This window comes from Aplysia californica, unplaced genomic scaffold (genome assembly GCF_000002075.1).
Source record: "Aplysia californica isolate F4 #8 unplaced genomic scaffold, AplCal3.0 scaffold00089, whole genome shotgun sequence".
Classification (NCBI taxonomy): domain Eukaryota; kingdom Metazoa; phylum Mollusca; class Gastropoda; order Aplysiida; family Aplysiidae; genus Aplysia; species Aplysia californica.
Window position 1 is genome coordinate 1,560,618 of NW_004797359.1, and position 20,944 is coordinate 1,581,561.

Consider the following 20,944-nt stretch of genomic DNA (forward strand, 5'->3'; position numbering starts at 1 on the left):
CTGCTGGGGTAATAATATAGTGTAAAGCGCATAGAGCCTGCTGTTGAGCGAGGATATGCGCTATACAAATGCTATTTATTATTATTATTATTATTATATACACAAACCAACACAGTGAGATATTCTCATTATTGACTAAACAGAGACCACAATTATATATTCTTTTCACCCATTGCTTGCTAACCTGGGAGATTTTGGTAGGTGGCAGGGGGTGGGGATTACCTGAGTAGTGACGCATGTTATTTAATACCTCGCTTGGAACTACATGTAGAAGGCAGACGATTGGTACGAAAAGTTTAGCCTCTTAAAGTGACAAAAATGGACGCTGGCTATAAAAAAAATTGACAAACACTGCTTTAACTTGTATGACAACGCAACAACTCCAGTTTCAATAGATAGATGGGGGGTGTGAGAGGTTAGAGATTTTTAAAAGTACCTGGTGAAATGTTAGATCAAGCATCTGATGGCTTTCTACCTCCTCATGGTGTTGCTCGAAACTATTAAGTATGCCCTTCACTGTTTTGTATTTAATCTAAATTCACTACTTTGTCTTTGTGTACTCATTACTACTTTGTATGCTCTAAATAAAATTGCTTTGTAAGCTCTGAAATGCTTACAACAACTCAACAATGAATCTAAGCAAAGTTAACAGAGGAAGAAGGAATTACTCCTTTAATTTCAACAGAGCACACAGGCATTTTTATGGCACCTCCTCAAGGGTTCCCTTCTTTAACTAAGACAAGTTTTTGCCCCTCTGTAATATCTTAAGAGTTAGAAACTACAAAAATAAAACTCTTACTGAGTTATAAAACCAAGGGATTCAGATAAGGTTTGACCGGTCAATAAGTTGATAAACAGTCCCATGACTCATCCTTAGGCCCTGAAGATTACACCACATCAACGAGGTCAAATTCTTACAAAACAAAGTTCACTGCACTTCGAACAAGAAATTGAGTAATTTTCCATGAAAACAATCATTTCAACTTTCCTCTTCTTATTCCTTTCTCCTCATCCTTCCCCGGCTCCCCTCTTTTTTTTTCTCTCCTGATTAGCTACATGTCATTACCATTACCCCCCCCCCCCACCCCACCCCCCAAAAAAACTGCTGCCTTTTACACAACCAAGCATAAATCTAAGTCTGAGTTCCATTCATCACAATTATTAGTGATATTCCTAACACTTCCTCTGGCACTCTTATTTTATTCAACATATGTAAAGATAGCATTACCCGATTGCCATTTTGAGAGAAAGAGGGACAGAAAGAGAGAGGGAGAAAGAGAAAGGGAAGGAGAGAGAGGGAAGGAGAGAGAGAGACTAGAGAGAGAGAGAGAGAGAGAGAGTGAGAGTGAGAGAGAGACAGGGAGAGGGAGAGAGAGTGAAACAGAAACTGAGAGGGAAAAAGAGGGAGGGGTGGAAGGAGAGAGAGAGACATCTTGTTTGACTTGGGTGTGCGCATGTATAGTGCAAGCTGTTGACAAAGCAGGTGAAAGCACCCTGTTCATTTCTTTCTCTAGTAAGCCTATTAAATTATGTAATACCAGCACGTTATAGCTCTGGTTAAATTATCAATGAAAAATGGAACCTCACTTTCAACAAGCCAAAGTGACTGAAATCTATTTGGTAACTTGTACTCGTATTATTAAATCACGCCTAAACAGCAATGAAATATAGAAAAATAATATTCACCATAAACAATTACAATGAATGAAAGATTCCAAAGAAAAAACAGTGCTGCTTACCTTCTAAAACCAAGCTTTTTGTAACAGTCTTTCTTCTGGTCAATGTACAGGTCTGTGACAAAACAGAGTTATTCCTTTGTGAGTAAGAGTACTTTAACTAAAAAAAAAGAATTTCATCAAAATACTTCCACCACAAAAACACAATTTCTTATTAATCTTTTTTTTTTCTTTCTATGAGTATGAGCAATCTCTCCCAATTGAAAATCCTCCTTTACTTAACCAAACAAAATCCAGGGGTCCCGCAGATCCAACTTTAAACGGACTCCACTGTACAGTGGAAACCTGATATAACAGGGATGGTGGGACCAGAGAAAAAGTCCTTTTATATCAGATCTCTGTAAAATCAGAGAAGCAAGGGAAGTAAGCATTTGTGGACTAATCCAGCAGTATTTATCATATGCATGGGTAGTTTCCCTTGCCACAAGCACCATGTGGCAGGCCTGCACATGACACATTACGCGTGCGGGTAGCTAGGGCTAGATCAAAGTCTGCAGCACTCTGCAGCCCTCTCTCGCTTCAGTCGCTGTGTGTGCTAGCAGTGGCATGGTTTGCGTGGGCTTGCTCCATAACTGCGTTACTCTCTCTCTCTCTCTCTCTTACTTTTTACACATTGTTAACGAGCCTTTGTCCCTGCTATAACCGATTGGGCTCAAATGAGGCCCTGTTATTGCCGATAACTTTTAATAGAGACAAAAAGTAGGAAAAAACGGGGACTTTAAAAATCGCTGTTATTATCGGATTCCTGTTATTTCCGGGCCTGTTATATATGGTTTCCACTGTATATTAACTTTTGTCTATAAATATTAAAACTGTTAACATAACAGTAACAGAACTCCGTTCAAAATTACATCATTTACTCAACCAGCCCCTCCCCGCCACACAGGCTGTAAAGGATCTCAGCAATGTTTCGGCAACTGATAAAAATTCTATAAACCTTCGATATAGAAAGTCTTAAGCTTAATATTCTGTAACATGACATAGGTATGGGTATACACAGTTAATTAAGTTAAAATAAGATAAATATATGTGTGGTACCAGGGTGAAATCAGGCGCTCCTCATAAAAATGAAATCAAAGAAACTGGAAACCAGCATTTCTCTGCCTGTTGGGCGTTGGGCATTTTTTTTTCCAGCACAACACCTTTCAAGTCCACTTAAATCACATTTCCAGGTGGATTTTACTGACAGAGGTTGATCAAAGGCACAAAAAATTAAATTTGCAACTTCCATCATCATCATCATTGCCTTTCTCACCCTGGGTCAGGAATAGGCCACGAACAAAAACTCTAGACTTTTCCCTATCCCGGGCTAGTCGCTTGATGTCACTCCACATCTTCCCACTTTTCTGTACAATTGATTTTGCAACTTACAAGTACACATTGAAAATCTTTAAGTCACCAAACCATGGAGACCAATTTACTCACTAATTTTACTTCCCAAACTAAGCAACTCAACTTCCATGGATTGTAACAACTTCTGTTCAAGATAGGAGGAGTTTCTTTTAATCAATTAGAGAATACATGACATGGATTCACTCATGATATGCTCAAATTTGGCGAACATATATTTTCACTTTTTAAATCATATTCTTACCTCCTTTGAAAAATTCTCCTTTCACAAAGTCCTCTACGCCAAGTTCCTCAAGGCCGATACCCACAAATTTAACATTGTTAGCATCAAACCGAGGTTTCAACTGGCTTATCTGCTGGGCTCCAACCCGACACAACTGTCATCCGAAGCGACGCAGAAAAATGAGGACCACTCGAGAATCCTTCCAGAATGACTCAATGGGCACCATCTGAAACAATACACATGAAATCTTCACACCTAGATTATCTTCTCTAGATCTAGAGTCTAGATCTATAGGCTTGTTTGTTTTTGTAAAGTGTTTTACGGCGCTCGCAACTGCATAAGGTCATATGAGCGCGCAGGACACACCTAATATTTTCAGTTGGTAGGAAATTTTGAATTTTGCCCGGGTGGCAGCCAAAGCCTACTCTTATCGATTTTATACCACCAATGGATCTTTAATGTGCGCAACTTGCACACGGGCCCTCTGAGATTTTTCGCCCTTGTCTGAGAAGGCTAGGTGTAGATCTTTCCTACCAGGAGATCAAGGGTGTGGCAGAAAGACAGCAGTAAGGAGGAGCCAAGGAGTAGCAGTAGAAAGGATGCAGAAAGAGTCAGGAGCCTAAAGGAGGGAGCAAAGGAGGTGAGGGGGTGGGGGCAGAAAGTGGAAATGAAAGCAGACAACAGAACATTGCTAGAGAGCAGGAAAGAAGGTGAAAGGAGACAATTTTAGAGAAGAAAATTTTTCGATCGCTACCCGGATTCAAACCCGTGACCTTTTGAATGAGAGGCCAACACCTTAACCTCTAGGCCACAAGAGCTCCGGCATCTTATAGGCTACATATATATATGGCATGGGGATATGATTCTGAAAGAAAGTGGCTATTCTCACCCGGGTGGGAATAGAAATACGATCGACCTCTCACCCCGGGTGAGACTTGCCACCATAGGCTATTCTCACCCGGTGTAAAACAAGACCTGCTTAATTTTCCTAATTTCGGAATATTTTCTATCAATGTGGATGATCAAACGGATAAAGGCAAAGAAACGAATATGTTATAGCACAAAAGTAAGCTAATTGTATCTACTACAAAGATGCTATGGCTATTTCACTTTTCGAATCGAGCCGAACTACGGGGGTCGCTATTTTGTTTTGCCCGGAAGTTCTCGCAAGATCTACTCCTCCCCTCTTCTCTCTCTCTGTTTCTTTCTGAATACTGTCTATCAGTGTGGACGATCAAATTGACCAAATCAAAGTTAAAAAATGATGTTAAAACACAAAAGTAAATTAATTTGGTCGTCTACAAAGACGCTACGGCTATTTAACTTTTCGAATCGAGCCGAACTACGCGGGTCGCCATTTTTGCCCGGAAGTTCTCGCGCTACTCCTCTCTCTCTCTCTCTCCACTGCCCACAGACAAAATTGTTCGCTTTTAGTAGGCTAACAGTAGTAATGGAACGTTTGTTCACGGCACAGAATTCTACAATTTTTCTGTTATATCACAGTGTAGAATTCTGTGGTTTAGGGTGAACGCAAAATTGGTTGGCCTAGATCTAGGCTATAGCGGTGAACGCCCACCGGGTGAGAATAGCCAAAAGACTCGCCTGCGCTATTCTCAGGTGGCCATTGTGAAACTAAAATAAACAAGTGCCGAAATGCAATTTCTTGAGAAACTAAATTGCAGCAGAAATACATGTACAACAGGTAGACTCTATGTCAGTTGAATTAGCCATAACCCACCATATCTAATAAAATGGAAGGTTAATTTATAATAAAATCCACGTCGTCACGGGTGACGGAATTGGAAAGCCTCCGAAAGCCCATGACGGATGATATCTCTAGCATTCCCGGTTCCGTCCATTGACCATGTTTAATAACGGGGTAAAAAAAAGTTGCAAAAATTTCAGCATTACCTCTCCAGTGGACACATTCTTCACTTGATTTTTTGCTATTTTTGAAGGCTCCATTGTGGTTGTAGGGGCTTCCAACGGCTCCAAGTAGTTCACGAGTGCAAGGAACGGCCAAAAGACAACTTTACACAACAACCACACAGCTATCGTCAGCCACTCTTGTAGCTCTGATCCCATGACGTTAGAGTTGTTTCCCGTGCTTGTTATGAAAACAAATGTTATGTAAAGCTACACACTTGCCAAGTAAGGTAGTTTATAGCTTAATTTAGCGGTAAAAAAATCTTACAATGAATCTGTTTTTTGAGATTGAATTAAGTATTTCTGCAGTTGTAGAGTTAAATTTAAAAAATATATAGATCTATTATTTTTTATTTTATTTTAGTGTGAAAATTGATAATCATTCAGTTTTACCAAAGTAAACAAAAAAGTTCTTTTTGTAATAGTAGCTTAATCCAAAAATGAAGAAAATGCAGGAAAAATATAGAGAGAGAATACCGATCGAGATCACGTGACAATTAAATTCAGCCACAAAATTCTGTGAATTCAGCTGATCGATCACGATCTCTTACTCATTCTTACATAATTTTCTTGGGTTCATGTGGGAGCGGCGGAATGAAAACACATGAAAACTTACTGGTTGTAAAGTAAGGGGGAAATGCGGAAATCCAATACTCATCTAATATAATATTTGTAGGGGTTTTAAAATCTATATTATACCTAATTCTCGGTTTAACTTGTAAATTAATTAATTTCTTTTGGAGCAGAAACTTCTATAATAAGACTCTCAGGAAGACCCCCCACCCCCAACTCCAATCCGAAAAAAAAGTTATTTCCAGTGCCAATTACGGCATGTAAAAAAAATGGGGGGATCATATATATATATATATATATATATATATATATATATATATATATATATATATATATATATATATATATATATATATATATATATATATATGTATGTATGTATATCAATGATATATCTTTTTTTTTTACTTTCGAAATGTTCAGATAGATGATCGGAGTCAAAGCCTTAAAAAAAAAAAAAGGGGGGGGAATTTTTTTGGGCCCCCCCCCCCCCCCCCCCCCCCAAGAAAAACAATTACAACAACTAATTACTGTCTACGCTAGGCATTTTTTACACGTACCGTACATATTAGCTACCTATGATCACTCTTACAGAATCACCACACTCACTCCAATAGGCTTATATATTAATTACTGACTGAAACAATTTGGTCTGCTATTATTATAACTATCACCAGTATGATAAAGCAGATTCTACAGACACTAGCATTTAATATGTGTAAATTTAGCAGGCGCAAAAAAAATGAATGACCATTTCTAAACCAAAAGCCACGATATGACGTCGTAGCGTTAATTTAACTTACTGAGATCAGCCGAAACTTCGAACACTCTCTTCACTCGACCATATTATATTATAAATTGGTTGTTTATCATAATAATATACACACACATTATAAAGCAGTAGCTGTCGGTCTCCTTATTCAATGTCCTCACAATAGTGTTGATGGTCAGCCACCGCCGGCTCTGCTCTTAATAGATGTTACATCATTTCAGTAACAATAGGTGATAAACATCGTCGTGTTGGCTTTAAACGTAAATAGTTACTTAAGGAACCCGAGTTGTGCTCCTGCGGGTGTAAAGTAAACATGCCCGTGCGTGGGTTTGTTTTTGTTGGCGTGTGAATCATGTTTATTCATGCGTTTGTGTGTGTTTGTGTGTGTGTGTGTGTGTGTGTGTGTGTGTGTGTGTGAGAGAGAGAGAGAGAGAGAGAGAGAGAGAGAGAGAGAGAGAGAGAGAGAGAGAGAGAGAGAGAGATTTTTAATTAATTTGGGTGTTTTGCGCTCCAATCGACACAATTCAGAAGGCCGGCTTCGCGATTCTGCCTGTCAGGACCAGCACAGGCTGAGAGAGCATAGTATCCCAGGAGACAACCCCGAGTCGATACAGTTGAAACCATATATAACAGGCCCGGTAATAACAGGGATCCGGTAATAACAGGGATTTTTTTAAATCCCCGTTTTTTCCTACTCTTTGTCTCTATTAAAAGTCATCAGCAATAACAGGGCCTCATCGGAGCCCAACATGTTATAGTTATAGCAGCAGGGACAAAGGCTCGTTAACAACGTGAAGAGAGAGAGAGAGAGAGAGAGAGAGAGAGAGAGAGAGAGAGAGAGAGAGAGAGAGAGAGAGAGGGGGGGAGAGAGAGGGAGAGAGAGAGAGAGAGTAACGCTGTGATGGAGCAAGCCCACGCAAGCCATGCCACTGCAAGCACGCGCAGCGTGTGAAGCGAGAGAGGGCTGTGGTGTGCTGCAGACCTCGATCTAGCTAGAAACCTAGCAACACGCACGCGTAATGTGTCTCCAACGATGTCAAGCGCAAGATAAAATGCCTTTCAATTGACAAAATATACTAAATAACCCAGGCTGTTGACAAAAAGCAAGCTTCACTGGCAGAGATTTGCCGTCAGTTCGACTTTCCACAAGGGTCGATTCACACCATTATCAAGGATAGAAAGAAAAAAGAGGCAGCATACTCTAATGGAAAGTTAGCTCTGGATCGAAAGAAGATGAGACTACCCGACGCAGATACTGTGGACCAGGCTCTTCTGATGTGGTTTAAGGAGGCAAGGAGAAAGTTGGTGCCAAAACCTCTATTCGTGGGTACTTGTGGCAAGGGAAACTACCCATGAATAAGTACAGCTGGATTAGTCCACAAATGCTTACTTTCCTTGCACTTCTGATTTAACAGGGATCGATATATTATAACAGGACATTTTCTCTACTTCCACCATATCTGTTATATCAGGTTTCCACTGTATAATTAAAAGATGTTCTCGGTCTTCCCACTCTGGTACATGTCGTATCGCGCTCCGATCTCCTGCGTGCGACAGCGATCAAAATTGCCTATAATTAATTAACCATCTCATCAAATAGAGAGAGAGAGAGGGAGAGAGAGAGAGAGAGAGAGAGAGAGAGAGAGAGAGAGAGAGAGAGAGAGAGAGGGAGGGAGAGAGAGAGAGAGAGAGTGTGTGTGTGTGTGTGTGTACATTCGTTTCGTTTTGCTCTTTGCTCTTGGGCTAGGGGCTGCTACTGTGGTGACGACAGCATTACCCCTTTTAAGGTGGTGGGAAGGTTGGGTTTTTTTTTCTTTTAAAGCGTTTTACGACGCTCGCAACTTCATACGGTCATATGAGCACGCGGGACACATAAAACATTTGTAGAAAATTTTGAATTTTGCCCGTGTGGCGGCCGAAGCCTACACTTAACGATTTAGTAGACCACCAAGAGATCTTTAACGTGCGCAACTTCCACACAGCACCTCCAAAATGTTTCGCCTTTGCCTGAGAAGGTTACGTGTACATCTTTCCTACCAGAAGATCAGGGATATGGCTGAAACTACTGAAAGACAGCAGTAAGATTAGTAGTAAGAACAAACCGAGGAGCAGCAGCAGGAAAGGCTGCAGAAAGAGTCAGGCGCCCAGAGGAGGAGGGAAAGGAGGTGAGAAGGTGGGGGCTGAAAGAGGTGTCGAAAGCCGAAAGCAGATGACAGAACAAGCTAGAGAGCAGGAATGGAGGTGAAAGGAGACAATTTTAGAAAAGAAAACATTTCCGTCGCTACCCGGATTCCAACCCGGGACCTTTGAATAAGAGGTGAACACCTTAACCTCTTGGCCACGAGAGCCCCCGGGGTGGGAAGAGATCAGAGAATTTGAAAGCAAAGTTATTCCCTGACACTTACCTGTGTGCCACGGCGGTCGTCTGGGCTATCTTGAGGTCTGGACATGTAATAATAATAATAATATATTATATATATATAATATATATGTGTGACATGTGCTGATAAAATTAGTTACTTTTCAGATTTTAGTAAATGGAAATCAAACCATCACGCTTACAGGTGAAGTTTTAACAATTCATAAGTATCAAAATAAAAGGCATGAGTTATAGTTAAAGAATATAATGGCATCAATAGAAATTTTACAAATTTGGCCCTAGTGTCAATTTTTGGCAAATACCACCATTTATGGATTGCAAGAAGTAACTCATTTTGTCAGCACGCCTCACATATGACTCACCCCCCAAGGTATAAGTACTTCCGAAGGCTACTGCATAAATATACAAGGTAGTTTTCTGAGAGGTCTAAGTCTAACCAAAACTTGTCCATGGATGAGTGAAAACATCTGCGACAATAGTTTGTCTTCAGTTGTTGTTTTTTTGAGTAAGAGTTTTTCAACACTTGCAACACAAGGACATATAAGTGCCGAAGATTAGAGTATTAGAACCCCACAGGGTAGTACCACTGATTGTAGTGTCTTTAGGCCATTCCCAAAGGGGGGAAATTTCTCGTTCAAGCACAGTAGAATTAATTGTAAATGGGCTGATTCATCATGTCACGCTCATAACTGTGCCTGATCTACAACAGGGAACTGCTGCTTTTTCTTTCCTAATCCTTACTATTGTCATTTTTCCTCTACTTCTTTTTTATGTTTGTCACTCTCTTGAGACCTGTTATTTCCTGGGTGCCTTGATAGTCGAAGCAGACCTTGTGCTGTTGAAGCTAGAGAGGTGAGCAGAATAAGTCTGATTCCCTGTAAAAAGACTTCTCTGTTGACATCCACCCCTTGGAGCTCATATGACCATGCAGTTGCGAGCGCTGTAAAACCCTCTACTATAAAAAAAAAAAAAGAAAAAAAAAGAGTATTAGAGGTGCTAGAGGTGTTCCAAGAGAATAACAAACCTTAAAAAAGGAGGAGAGATCAGGATGGTAAACTGAATGGATAGGAAAGCAGGAGTAAACCACACAAGAGCACCCACCAACCACACGCAATAGCTTGTCTACACTTGCCAATAACTCATGTACTGGTACTAGCACTTTACTAGACTAGGAAGGTGAGAAGTGACACGAGGAGTGAAAAATCTTCTTATATTATATTTATTATATATATACATGCATTTTTCATGAATTATGAATCTGGGACGAACTCTTAGCAGACAACACTGTCTACTAGCTGTTCCATGGCCTGCCTCTGAGCTCCTCATAACTTTTCTTTTGCAGAAGCTACAAAGTTTTTATGCAAAAATATCAATAATATTAGAAGCCAAGCTAAAGAAGATTCTAGAACAAGTAAAAAAAAAAAAGAAGTGTACTGTAAACCACATGTTAGCTCTTGCTTTCCTTTCACCTTTAATGACAATTAACAATTTATTTTCAAAACTTTTTTGTTCATTAAAGATTAAATGGTTCATTAACATGGGAGACAGTCGATAACAACATAAGAAAAAGAAGTAATCAAACACTTGAACTTGAAGTTGAAGGGCATGAAGAAATAAATGTGAGGCATCATGGTGAAATCAGGGGCCCGTCAAAATAATGAAATCAAAGAAATCGACATTTTTCGGAGTTTGGAAATTTTTATTTTAAAAATTTGGGGGGGGGGGGCTCAACACCTTGTATTTTGTACGTCCATTCAGATACACTTTTATGAGTGGATTGTATGGAACAATGTTGATTAAAGGCACGAAAAAATGTAAATTAGCTGTTTACAAGGACTCTTGAGCTACGGAAATCACCAAACTTTGGCAGCCATTTTCTTGCTTATATTTTATTTCTGAAACAATGCAACCCCACCTCTTTCAATCCCAAATATATCTCAGCTTCTATTCAAGATAAATGGATATTTTTTTCATTGAAAGCAAGGCAAATGAACAAACTCTAAGATGATAATAATAACAATAATAATAGATGGCATTTGTATAGCGCATATCCCCGCTCAACAGCAGGCTCTATGATACCACCAATAACTCCATAATATGCCCAAAATTTGACGAGTGCCCGATTCCACCGTTTTGTGACAGAAATTAAATAGAAAACATCATGTTCAAAGATCCACCAAGCCAAACAGTAATCCATTTCAAGTTGAAATGGAACTTCATTGTAAGCTGCAGATGTTTAAAATAATGTTGTTTTCAAACAATGGTGTTCCACTGTAGTCTTTATTTGACTATATAATGCTGATCTAATACAAATAAATAATATTGAAGTCTGTAGGCTGCAGTATGTATACAATAAATATGCAATGCTTCCACTTCCACGTTGTAAAAAAATTTACTGTGTAACCTGCACATGTTACCAATTACAACAACGAGTTTTCACTGCACGCTGCCTATAATATAATGTTTACAATGAATGCTTTATCTTGAGAAGAGTTAATTGTTCTCTAGTCGGCACAATAATGATGCCATTTTCTGTAGAATTTCACAGTAGTCTGCACACACAGTCTGTATAATATACCTCTATAATAGATCAACATGTTAACCAATAAACTGCTTTCCAATAGTAGGATTTCATTGCAGTCTGTACTATCGGCTGCACAAGTTCAGAACATTCCATGGAAAGTGACACAAATAAAGAGGAGGTGATGGCCTACTGAAAAAATCCTGTGCAGTGAGAGTTGAAAGAGACAAAGGATAATTCCGGCACATAATTATTTGCTTGAGTAAAGACAAGCGTACTGTATATAATATTGGAAAAACAATAGGCCCAATCCGATAGACAGAAATGAAAAGTCAGATTGATAGACACAGATGCGCGTACAACAGAGAGTGAGAGAGAATGGAGGAAGTAGGATCTTTCAGTAGCACCCTCCAACCAAGAATGTATGAGCCAAAAAATGTGAATGGGGGACTGTTTTGATCCAAAGAATCTAGTGCTTGATCCGATTCTCTTGTATGTCATATTCTAAACTAAGGCTAGATCCACTAGAACTGAGAAACCTGAGTGTCACAATTCTTCAAAAAGAAATTTGTTTTTTGTGCTTTAAAAAACCCCCAAATCAATTGACCATGATGTAGCCTATCAGGAAAAGAAGGTGACAGTGGATAAGGCACATTCTTTTACAATTTTGGAAGCCAGCCCACAATGTAACAAGGCAAAGCTGAAGGCAGAATCCCCAAGGGAGGAAGAAGAGAGGAAGGTCGAGATCCAACTGAAAACAAGCTCCGATTTTCAAGGAGGATCTCAGACTAAGACAGATAGAGGGAACAGCTGACTGGAGGTAGTTCTAAAAGATTGCCCAGAATAGAATAGAAGTGGGAGCCCTTCTTGACAGTCTTTACCAAATTCGAGAGAGAGAGAGAGAGAGAGAGAGAGAGAGAGAGAGAGAGAGAGAGAGAGAGAGAGAGAAATTCCTGTGCTGCACTACCGATGGTGGTACATTGAGACAGAGAATCACCAAGAAGAGCCATCAAGTGGCCAAGGTGTAGGTGGCGTGGGTCTGGGGATGGAGGTTGGGGGAGTTCATCTCCGAGTGTACGACTTGTCTGTGGAGGTCAGCCGACTGGCCCAGCTGCTGAAGGTGAAGCAGGTCAGAACCGGCGGTGGGCACTTGCTGCAGGTGCTGTTGCAGCTGCTCCAGCGGCTGACTCAGGGTCGGCTGCAGCTGTATTCTATGGGGGTCAGAGGTCAAGGGAGTTAAAGGTTGCAGCTCAGCATGATGGTGGAAGTTGGCGCCAGTATCTAGGCCGAGGGTACCCGTGCTCCCAGCTGTTGGTTTTCCTGAGAGCTGGAAGAGCAAAGGAGGGGCTTGTAGGACAGAGGCAGAGCTGAGGGGGACCCTGGTGTTACCACAGGTGATGGAGAAGCTGCTGTTGCTGCTGTTGCCAATTACATCGAGGAGATTTTCTGGAGCAGAATGGTTCAAGACTGGTGTCTGCTGTAGCGGCTGCAGAGTCTGATGATGTTGCTGTTGTTGCTGCTGATGTGGCTGTAGAATTTGCAGCTGCTGATTATGATCTGTGGTCAGTGCGGGCGGGTTGTGAATGCCATGCGTTCGTTTTAAGTGCTTGAGCACCGAGGAGCGCTTCGTGAACCTTGTGTTGCAGATGTGGCATCTATGAGGCTTTTCCCCCGAGTGCAGACGTTCGTGGCTTCTCATGTGTGAAGAGCAGGTGAAAGCCTTGCCGCAGACACCGCACTTGTAGCGTCTCTCCCGGTTGGAGTCGTGAGTCTTCATGTGATCACGGAGATAACCTTTCAGGGAGAATCTCGCACTACAGATGGGACATGAGAAAGGTCGTTCTCCTGTGTGCTTCCTCACATGTCCTTCCATGTGCGACCTCTGCAAAAACTTCTGGCCACAGATCGGGCACTTGAACGGCTCCTGGCCACTGTGAATCTTCATGTGTTTACTCAGCTGGTGGTTCTCGCGGTATGACGCCCCACAGAGCGAGCACACAAACGGACGCTCGCCCGTATGTTTCATGAGGTGGAGTTTGAGCTTGCAGGAGTGAGTGAATGACAGGCCACAGAACTCACACGAGAATCTATCTGCAGGCTTCACACCTTCATGGATTCTTTTCACGTGTTTTTTCATGCTGGACATCTGCGAGAAAGCCATGTCACAAATGGTGCACTTGTACGGCTTCTCTCCCGTATGCTTTCTCTCGTGGTTGCGAAGCTGGTACGACTTGAGGAACGCTGCACCACACGTGGCACAGACGTGGGGTCGCTCTCTGTTCTGAGAGTGGATCTTCATGTGATTGCGGAGGTAGTAGGATAGCTTGAAGCTGACTCCACATACGTTGCAGGTATGCGGCTTATGATCGAGGTGGGTCTGTACATGGTTGTTCAAGGTCGTCTTCAGCAAAAATCTTCTCCCACAAGTGGCACACTCGTGTCGTTTCTCCCCGGTGTGAATGTTTTTGTGATTGATCAAGATGCTCTTCTCTGCAAATGAAGCTCCACAGATTTCACACATGAAGGGCTTGGTGGCGTTGTGCTTGCTCATTGCGTGCAACTTCAACTTTGAAGGGTACTGGAACTGCACCCCACAGATATTGCATGGGTATCTACTAGTGCGATGTTCTTTCCGCCGGTGCTGATTGTATTCCTGCATGCTGCGAAAAGTCAGATCACAGTCTTCACATTTCACTTTTTCCTCTTTTGAATGGGATACTTTATGCTGATCTAAAGCTCTCTGACTGTCAAAAGTCATTGGGCAGTTGGCACATTTGAACGTGAGAGACTCTGGATGTTCCTGGCGCATGTGTTTGGTGCGGTGAGACGAGCTGAGAAAATTCACACCACAAATGTCACATTTGTTGACTTTCTTCCTGGAATGAGTCCGTTGTACATGACGCTTTAACAGGTTCCTCGTGGCATAGGAGGAACTACACTCTGAGCACTTGTGCTTGGCATTTTTCTGTAAGTCTCGCCTAAGGGGCAAATTTGGTCCACATGTAATACTGTCTCCACCATCTTCTGGGTGGCTTGCTGAAGAAATACACGACTCAAGTTTATTGACCTCTAGGCAGGCCTGTCTTTCATTTACTCCCACTGAGTGAGAGCTCACGTTGTTTTCAGGTACTCCAGAAGAGAGATCCACATCATCTTCAGAGAGATACATGGTACCCAAGAGGCTTTCCTGATACTCTTCTTGACGTTTCATTTCAACACTCTCTTGCTTGGGACTGTCTATGCCATCAAATGTGCTCGATACATCATTAAGTTTGGGCCCAGTTTCACTCTGACCCTGAACTGCATCTTTTTTAAACACACGACAGATGACAGTTTCTGAGGATGACTCGTCCTTTGAGACTTTCTGTTCAGCTACATCCACATCAGAGACGCCGTACCTGACCACTTTCTTCACGTTACGTTTGGGTCGTCCAGGCTGAGTGACAAGGCCAGAACCAGATGTAACAGCTTTCCTCTCACTTCTTTCATTCCGGTCACAGCTCTCAGCATGGACATGTGTCAGATTATCACCATTACCCCTCACTGCAGCATTATTGTTCACCAATGGATTACAAGATGAAGTGTCAACATTTTCACTATCACTGTCACAATTTTCATTAAATGATAACTTCACTTGCAGACCAAACTTAGCACCTTGACACCTTCCAAAATCTTCAGAGGCAAAATTCAAACAGGTAGCTATGATTTGTTGAAGATTAACTTTATCCACACTTTGCAACTTTTGTCTCAGTTTTTCATCTCTCACTCCCTTCACAATTCTGGAAGACAGATACCTCTTTTTATGCTCCTCAAAACAACAATTGTCTGCCAGAGACAAGAGATCTACGATAAATGAGTGAACACTTTCATCATTGCCTTGACATCGGGTAAAAAACTTATGTCTTTCATACAGCAACAAGAAGCCAGGAACACAAAAATGTTCAATCTCTGTCAAAATATTTTCAAGCTCTTGTGGTTCAATTCTAATCTTAGAACTTGACAAATGGCTGTTGATTCTTTCCAAAAGCAGTTCACTCCCTCTGAGTAAGTATCTAAAGATGGAAGCTGTAGTGGCATGAGGAGTGAAATGAGATCTGTCAATTGCTGGCACATTTTGACAGAAGAGTTGAAACCTGGCCTTGAGGATGGTCCATCTGCTGGAATCTGGCAAATCCTGGGAGCTCTTCTCGGGCCGCTGAATAGCAAACTCCATGGCTTGTTAATGGTAAGAAAGTTGTGGTTCTTCCTTCAGTTCAGCTGGTCACCATCTGAAAAGGAAAAAAAAAAATCTTAGTATGGTATAATGTCAAAATATTTGTTAAACAGGATGACAAATTACCACAGCTAACACTTTTAACAGTGTTGTCGCCGGTGGCAACTTGATTTTAATACAAAATTATAGCTGTCTTGCATAACTCACAAGTACACCAAGACAGAATGGAAACTGATAGAGGTACAATCAGTCACTTCGCACCTTGTGTTTTTTTATCTTTTCTAGATGAGCTTTTAACTTTGCCTTCAATTTCTTTGTCTCCTTAATAATGCATCACTCTTGAAGTCTGGTATTGATCAAAATCTGGGCCATCCTGCTCAGTTCTTCTGCTGGCCCCTACAGCTACTGTCAATGGGGTTAGCCCAGTTTCCAATCTCAATACTAGCATGTTGGTGATTGAGCTAGTTCAAAACATACAAGTATATTGTTGTCTATTATAATGAGACTTTCCAAGACATCCACCTGTCTAATATTGTACAATCACTTTTCTCCTCAAAAATGGATGTCTGTCTAGGGCAATTTTGACTGTAGTTTACAAACCCTTTTTCCAAAGTTAATTTAGCATGAGGAAAGGACATGATTCAAACAATGTAAATTGTAATGCTTATAATTTACGCAGTGGCTACGTTCACGGCGCAGTGAATGTAGTTTGCAGGCTATGTTCACGGCACCCTGAATCATCCACCATTGGCACAGAGGCACGACTGAAGCGCTACGGTCACTCAAACTCAAAGTGAATGAGGAAACAGCACAGGGATACTTGATCTAGTCAGAAAAATAATGCAGCAGTGGTCTGAATGCAACAGGGTTTACGGATGGCGAAGGCGGGCACAGCAAAACAGCCTCGGTCGACAAGGCCTCGCTCGCTGGACGCGCGGAACACGAATTCGATCCTCTTCCCGTGTGCGAACCCGGCAACGCTCGACAATAAATTTAAAAATTTAAGGCGTTCGAAGAAACAAGGGAGAATGAAAGAAGGCCAAGGCAAGAAGAGGGGTGGGAGGGGGTGAAGAAAAGAAAAGAAGCAAAAGGGAAAAGGGTAGGAGGTGAAGTGAGCAAGATCATTCGGTGTTTTGATTTGCAGTTACGTTCATTAAAGTCAAGAGTAGGGGGGGGGGGGTTTATTTTAGGGGGGCTTGCCCCCCTGACCTAATAAAAATTATGGAGGGGGGGGGGGGGGTGTCATGCCTCCCTGAATTTGATCATAATTTGATGTTTTGCAGTTAGGTTGCATCCCCGTTCTTTGTGTTGCCTATTCGGTCATCAAGACTTCTCGATTTCTTCTCTGGATTAAACAAATGATGGATCATGGACTATATGATAACCGGTCACTCTTAAATTGCAAACAACATTCAGGCCATTCAGGGCGCTGTGAACGTAGCCTGCAAGCTTTGACTAACAACATTACTGTCAACTTTTAAAAAAAAACGATAGTATAGATCTAGATCTAGTAGTAAGTGACAGCACATTGCAAGTAAAGACCTTGAAACAAGTATTTAGTCTGGGTCAAACTCAACAGAAAGGTACTTTCTATGACTACAATCTACATCTCTAGATCTAGATTCTATTAATCTCAGTGATAGCGCGTCGACAGGTGGATCGTTTTTCTCCCCAAAAAACGACAGTGACTAGATTGTAGATGGAAGTGGCTATCCTCACCCGGGGTGAGAATAAAAATACGATCTACCTCTCACCCCGGGTGAGATATGTCAGCGTTGGCTATTCTCACCCGGTGTGAAACAAGACCTGTTTTTCCTACTTTCGGAATACTGTCTATCGGTGTGGATGATCAAATTGACATAAGCAAAGAAAAAATGACGTTATAGCACAATTTAAGTAAGCTAATTTGAATTTGATCGCCAATAAAGATGCAATGGCTATTTCACTTTTCGAATCGAGCCAAGCTACGGGTGTCGCCATTTTGTTTTGCCCGCAAGTTCTCACAAGATCTACTCTCCTCCCCTCTCTCTGTCTCTTTCTGAATACTGTTTATCGGTGTGGACAATCAAATTGACCAAAACAAAGTTTAAAAATGATGTTCAAACACAAAAGTAAATTAATTTGGTCGTCTACAACAGACAAAGATGCTACTGCTATTTAACTTTTCGAATCGAGCCGAACTACGTGGGTCGCTATTTTGTTTTGCCCGGAAGTTCTAGCGCGACTCCTCTCTCTCTTGTTCTCTCTCCACTGCCCACAGACAAAATTGCAGGCTTTTAGGCTAACAGTAGTAACACAAGAGCGCTGGAAGGTTTGTTCACGGCGCAGAATTCTACATTTCTGTTATCACAGAGTAGAATTCCGTGGTTCAGGGTGAACGCTACACTTTGGACTTGGTTGACCCAGGCTATAGATTCTAGCTAGCGGTGAACGCACACCGGGTGAGTATAGCCAAAACTGGGCTCGCCATTCATTGTAGATCTAGATCTAGATCTAGATTCTAGATGTAACTGTACTGTATCAGTATCAGAGTAGATCTAGATCTAGATCTATCTAGAATCTAGACAGATCTACCACTACCACCGGTATCGCCAGTATCGGCGGTTCAGTGCTAGAAAAACGAGAAAAAATAGAATTTTTCAGTTCAGTCAAAGATGCCGACTGCCCTAAAATTTAGTAGATCTAGAATCTAGATTCTAGATCTAAATCTAGATCTAGAATCTAGATCTAGTAAAAGTCTTTACTCTAGAATCTAGATCTAGATATAGATTACATATTTTAAAATATTGGGTGTACGAAAAGAACAAAGGCAATACCTTCTTTGAATCTGATTTATAAGAAGTTGCCAGTCGGTTTCTCTAAGTCTAAGTTGCCTTTGGTTTGGTGCTAGAGAGAAACACTAGCCTTGTTTGTTAACTGAGTGTTAGTTATTGTTGTGAATGGCTGAATGAACTGTGAACCGGAAGTGCAGGTTCACTGCTCAAAGTGGCAACTTAATGAAAATGTTCGCCAGGTATGTTTTGTTTAAACTGTCCGAAATTATAATAAAAGTACATGTCGTATAATAACATTAGCAAATAAGCAAGTACGGGTAGTAGATTTCGCAAAACAAAGTGTGTCTAATTTTCAAGCAGCCAGTTTTTTCTTGCTCGTATCTAATATTTTTAAAAAGCGTAATATTGCTTTAAAGAACTGTCATTCTCAATCCTTGATACGAACATAATAATAATAATAAAATAATAATTATGGTAAGCCAATATTATAGCTTTTGAATATGTCTGAAAATTCTCATGCCTACAACAAGTCTTAAACAGATAGTACAGCCAGTGTGCAATCACTTTATAAACTCTTACATTTTCAGAAAATCGAGCAGACTTTGTTGTGCTTACTTCCAGTTCAAGGCGTCATAGTGCTTTAATTATTGGCAGCCTAATACATTAGGCACTCCGCTCTGGTAGGGTCTGTTCTGTTTCTTTTTTTTATGCCATTGTCTGATTACTTCACTTGCAGACCAAACTGTTTTATTAGAATTTTTATCATCTATAGACTACTTCCTGACGACATGAGTTAGTTATTGTGTCAACCCATGGAAACGACAAAAATCCTTTTACGGTTTAGAGATAGCTGTGTGGCTACTCATGTACGTCTGGCAAAGCAAGGCTTCTTGTCTTCTCATCGTAGAGTAGTCGTGGTCTTAATTAAGGGATCTCTAAAAAGATTTGAATGTAAGTGTTTCCCGCCCCCATTGACACTATAATTTAGATCGCTCAGAAGGCAAGCTTCGACGTTAAAACCTTGTGTCACATTCAACTCTGGCTGAGATGGATAGAAGATATTTATACTTACAGTCGAGCCTGTGTAAGATCAAGACGGCCACCCATTGTCAAGGAGAAAAGTGGCCGTATAAGACAGGTGGCCGTCTTAGGCAGGACTGATCAAGATGAAGAAAAAAACCATTCCTTTCAGAGGTCCCAACTGAAAGTAGCCACATTGTTGTTGTAGTTGTTGTTATTGTAGTTGTTGTTATTGTAGTTGTTATTGTTGTTGTTTTCACTGGGTTTACGTTTTCTTTTTTTTTTCTTTTGTTGCTGCTTTTGTGCAAGGGTGACAATAAAACAAAATGTGTCGGACAAGAAGGGCCGAGTGCTATGGTAAAACAAACACATGGGTCACCACCACTCGGAGAACGAGTGACGCTTCTGTCACAAGTTCATGTTGACGTCCATTGTTACTTTGTTACAGATTGGGTAAACTGTGACCACTCATCTCAAATATGATTTGAGTATGAGTTCTGGGCAGGGCTTACGGTTAGAAGGGATCACAGCGGCTTACCTCACCAGCAGCTGAAAATTTGTTACCTATTGGTCAACAGTGGGAGGGACCTACGCAACATGATCGGTTGGATGGATACTACCTAACAACAACAAGTGATTGGATTATGACGGCTCACCCACAATGCCAGGGGCCATTGCATGATTTATGACAAAACGTAATAGAGTCACAAAGGAGGCCGTCTAAGACAGGTGTTATTGTTTAGTGTGATAGGGGTTGTGTGTTAAAATATGGTGGCCGTGGCTGGACAGGTGCCTGTATAACACAGTTAAATTACATAGAAAAAACACAAAGGGGGAAATGGAAAGTGGCCATTTGTACAGGTGGCCGTCCTAAAGAGGTGGCCGTCAGGGCAGGTTCGACTGTATATCCCAGCAGAAAGACCAAGATAATAAAGATTTTCCTCAATCGGGAATCTATTCTAACTCAAGTCTCCTGTGTGCGAGAGCAAAGCGTACAACTGCTCCAACAAGATGCCAGTAAGTCATAAGCGAATTCTATGAGGATGGTGAGGCCCACAAATCTACAGTGCAGTGACTAAGAAGAGACAGACAAGCTCATCATTCTCTGCGACTTCAAGGCCAGAGTTGACACTGTATGATCATCGATAAGGGAGTAATTGGAAAGAAACTCAGTTGGTAAGAGCAACAGCAACACTCATCTTGTTCTGAAAACTTGTGCGATCCAGAACCTTCTGATTACCGACACAATTTTCCACAAGCCCAGCATGAATAACCAAGATGTCATCAATGCATACACCCTCACAGTAAGCATTGACATGAAATTACATTTGTTAGTGTTAGAGAGAAGGACATAACATACGGTGTTGACTGCTGGACTGACCACAGACTCATTTTAACTAAGACTGGTTGGATGAGAAGGATGACAAAATTCAGAAGTCTCCGCAACAGTGTATTA

The 20,944-nt window shown here is 41.2% G+C and overlaps 2 protein-coding genes across 2 annotated transcripts in view; both read right to left on the reverse strand.

The window, feature by feature from the left end:
- The window catches only part of LOC101851859 (prostamide/prostaglandin F synthase), an 11,771-nt gene extending 6,349 nt beyond the window's left edge, over positions 1 to 5,422 (reverse strand). The window contains 3 exon segments of the mRNA XM_013080512.2: positions 1,740 to 1,791; positions 3,331 to 3,535; positions 5,221 to 5,422. Of these exon segments, the coding sequence (XP_012935966.1) occupies positions 1,740 to 1,791; positions 3,331 to 3,535; positions 5,221 to 5,394 (431 nt within the window). The 5' untranslated portion in view covers positions 5,395 to 5,422.
- Positions 5,423 to 11,021: 5,599 nt separating this feature from the next.
- LOC101848424 (zinc finger protein 16) lies at positions 11,022 to 19,751 on the reverse strand. The gene is made up of 2 exons (XM_005094809.3): positions 18,511 to 19,751; positions 11,022 to 15,749 (listed from the first exon to the last, which is right to left on the reverse strand). The coding sequence occupies exon 2, from the start codon at positions 15,692 to 15,694 to the stop codon at positions 12,491 to 12,493; it is 3,204 nt and encodes a 1,067-aa protein (XP_005094866.1). The 5' UTR covers positions 15,695 to 15,749; positions 18,511 to 19,751; the 3' UTR covers positions 11,022 to 12,490.
- Between the last annotated feature and the right edge of the window lie 1,193 nt (positions 19,752 to 20,944).

Coding starts and splice junctions, on each gene's coding strand:
- LOC101848424 (XM_005094809.3), bottom strand. CDS start 15,694: ATGGAGTTTGCTATTCAGCGGCCCGAGAAGAGCTCCCAGGATTTGCCA.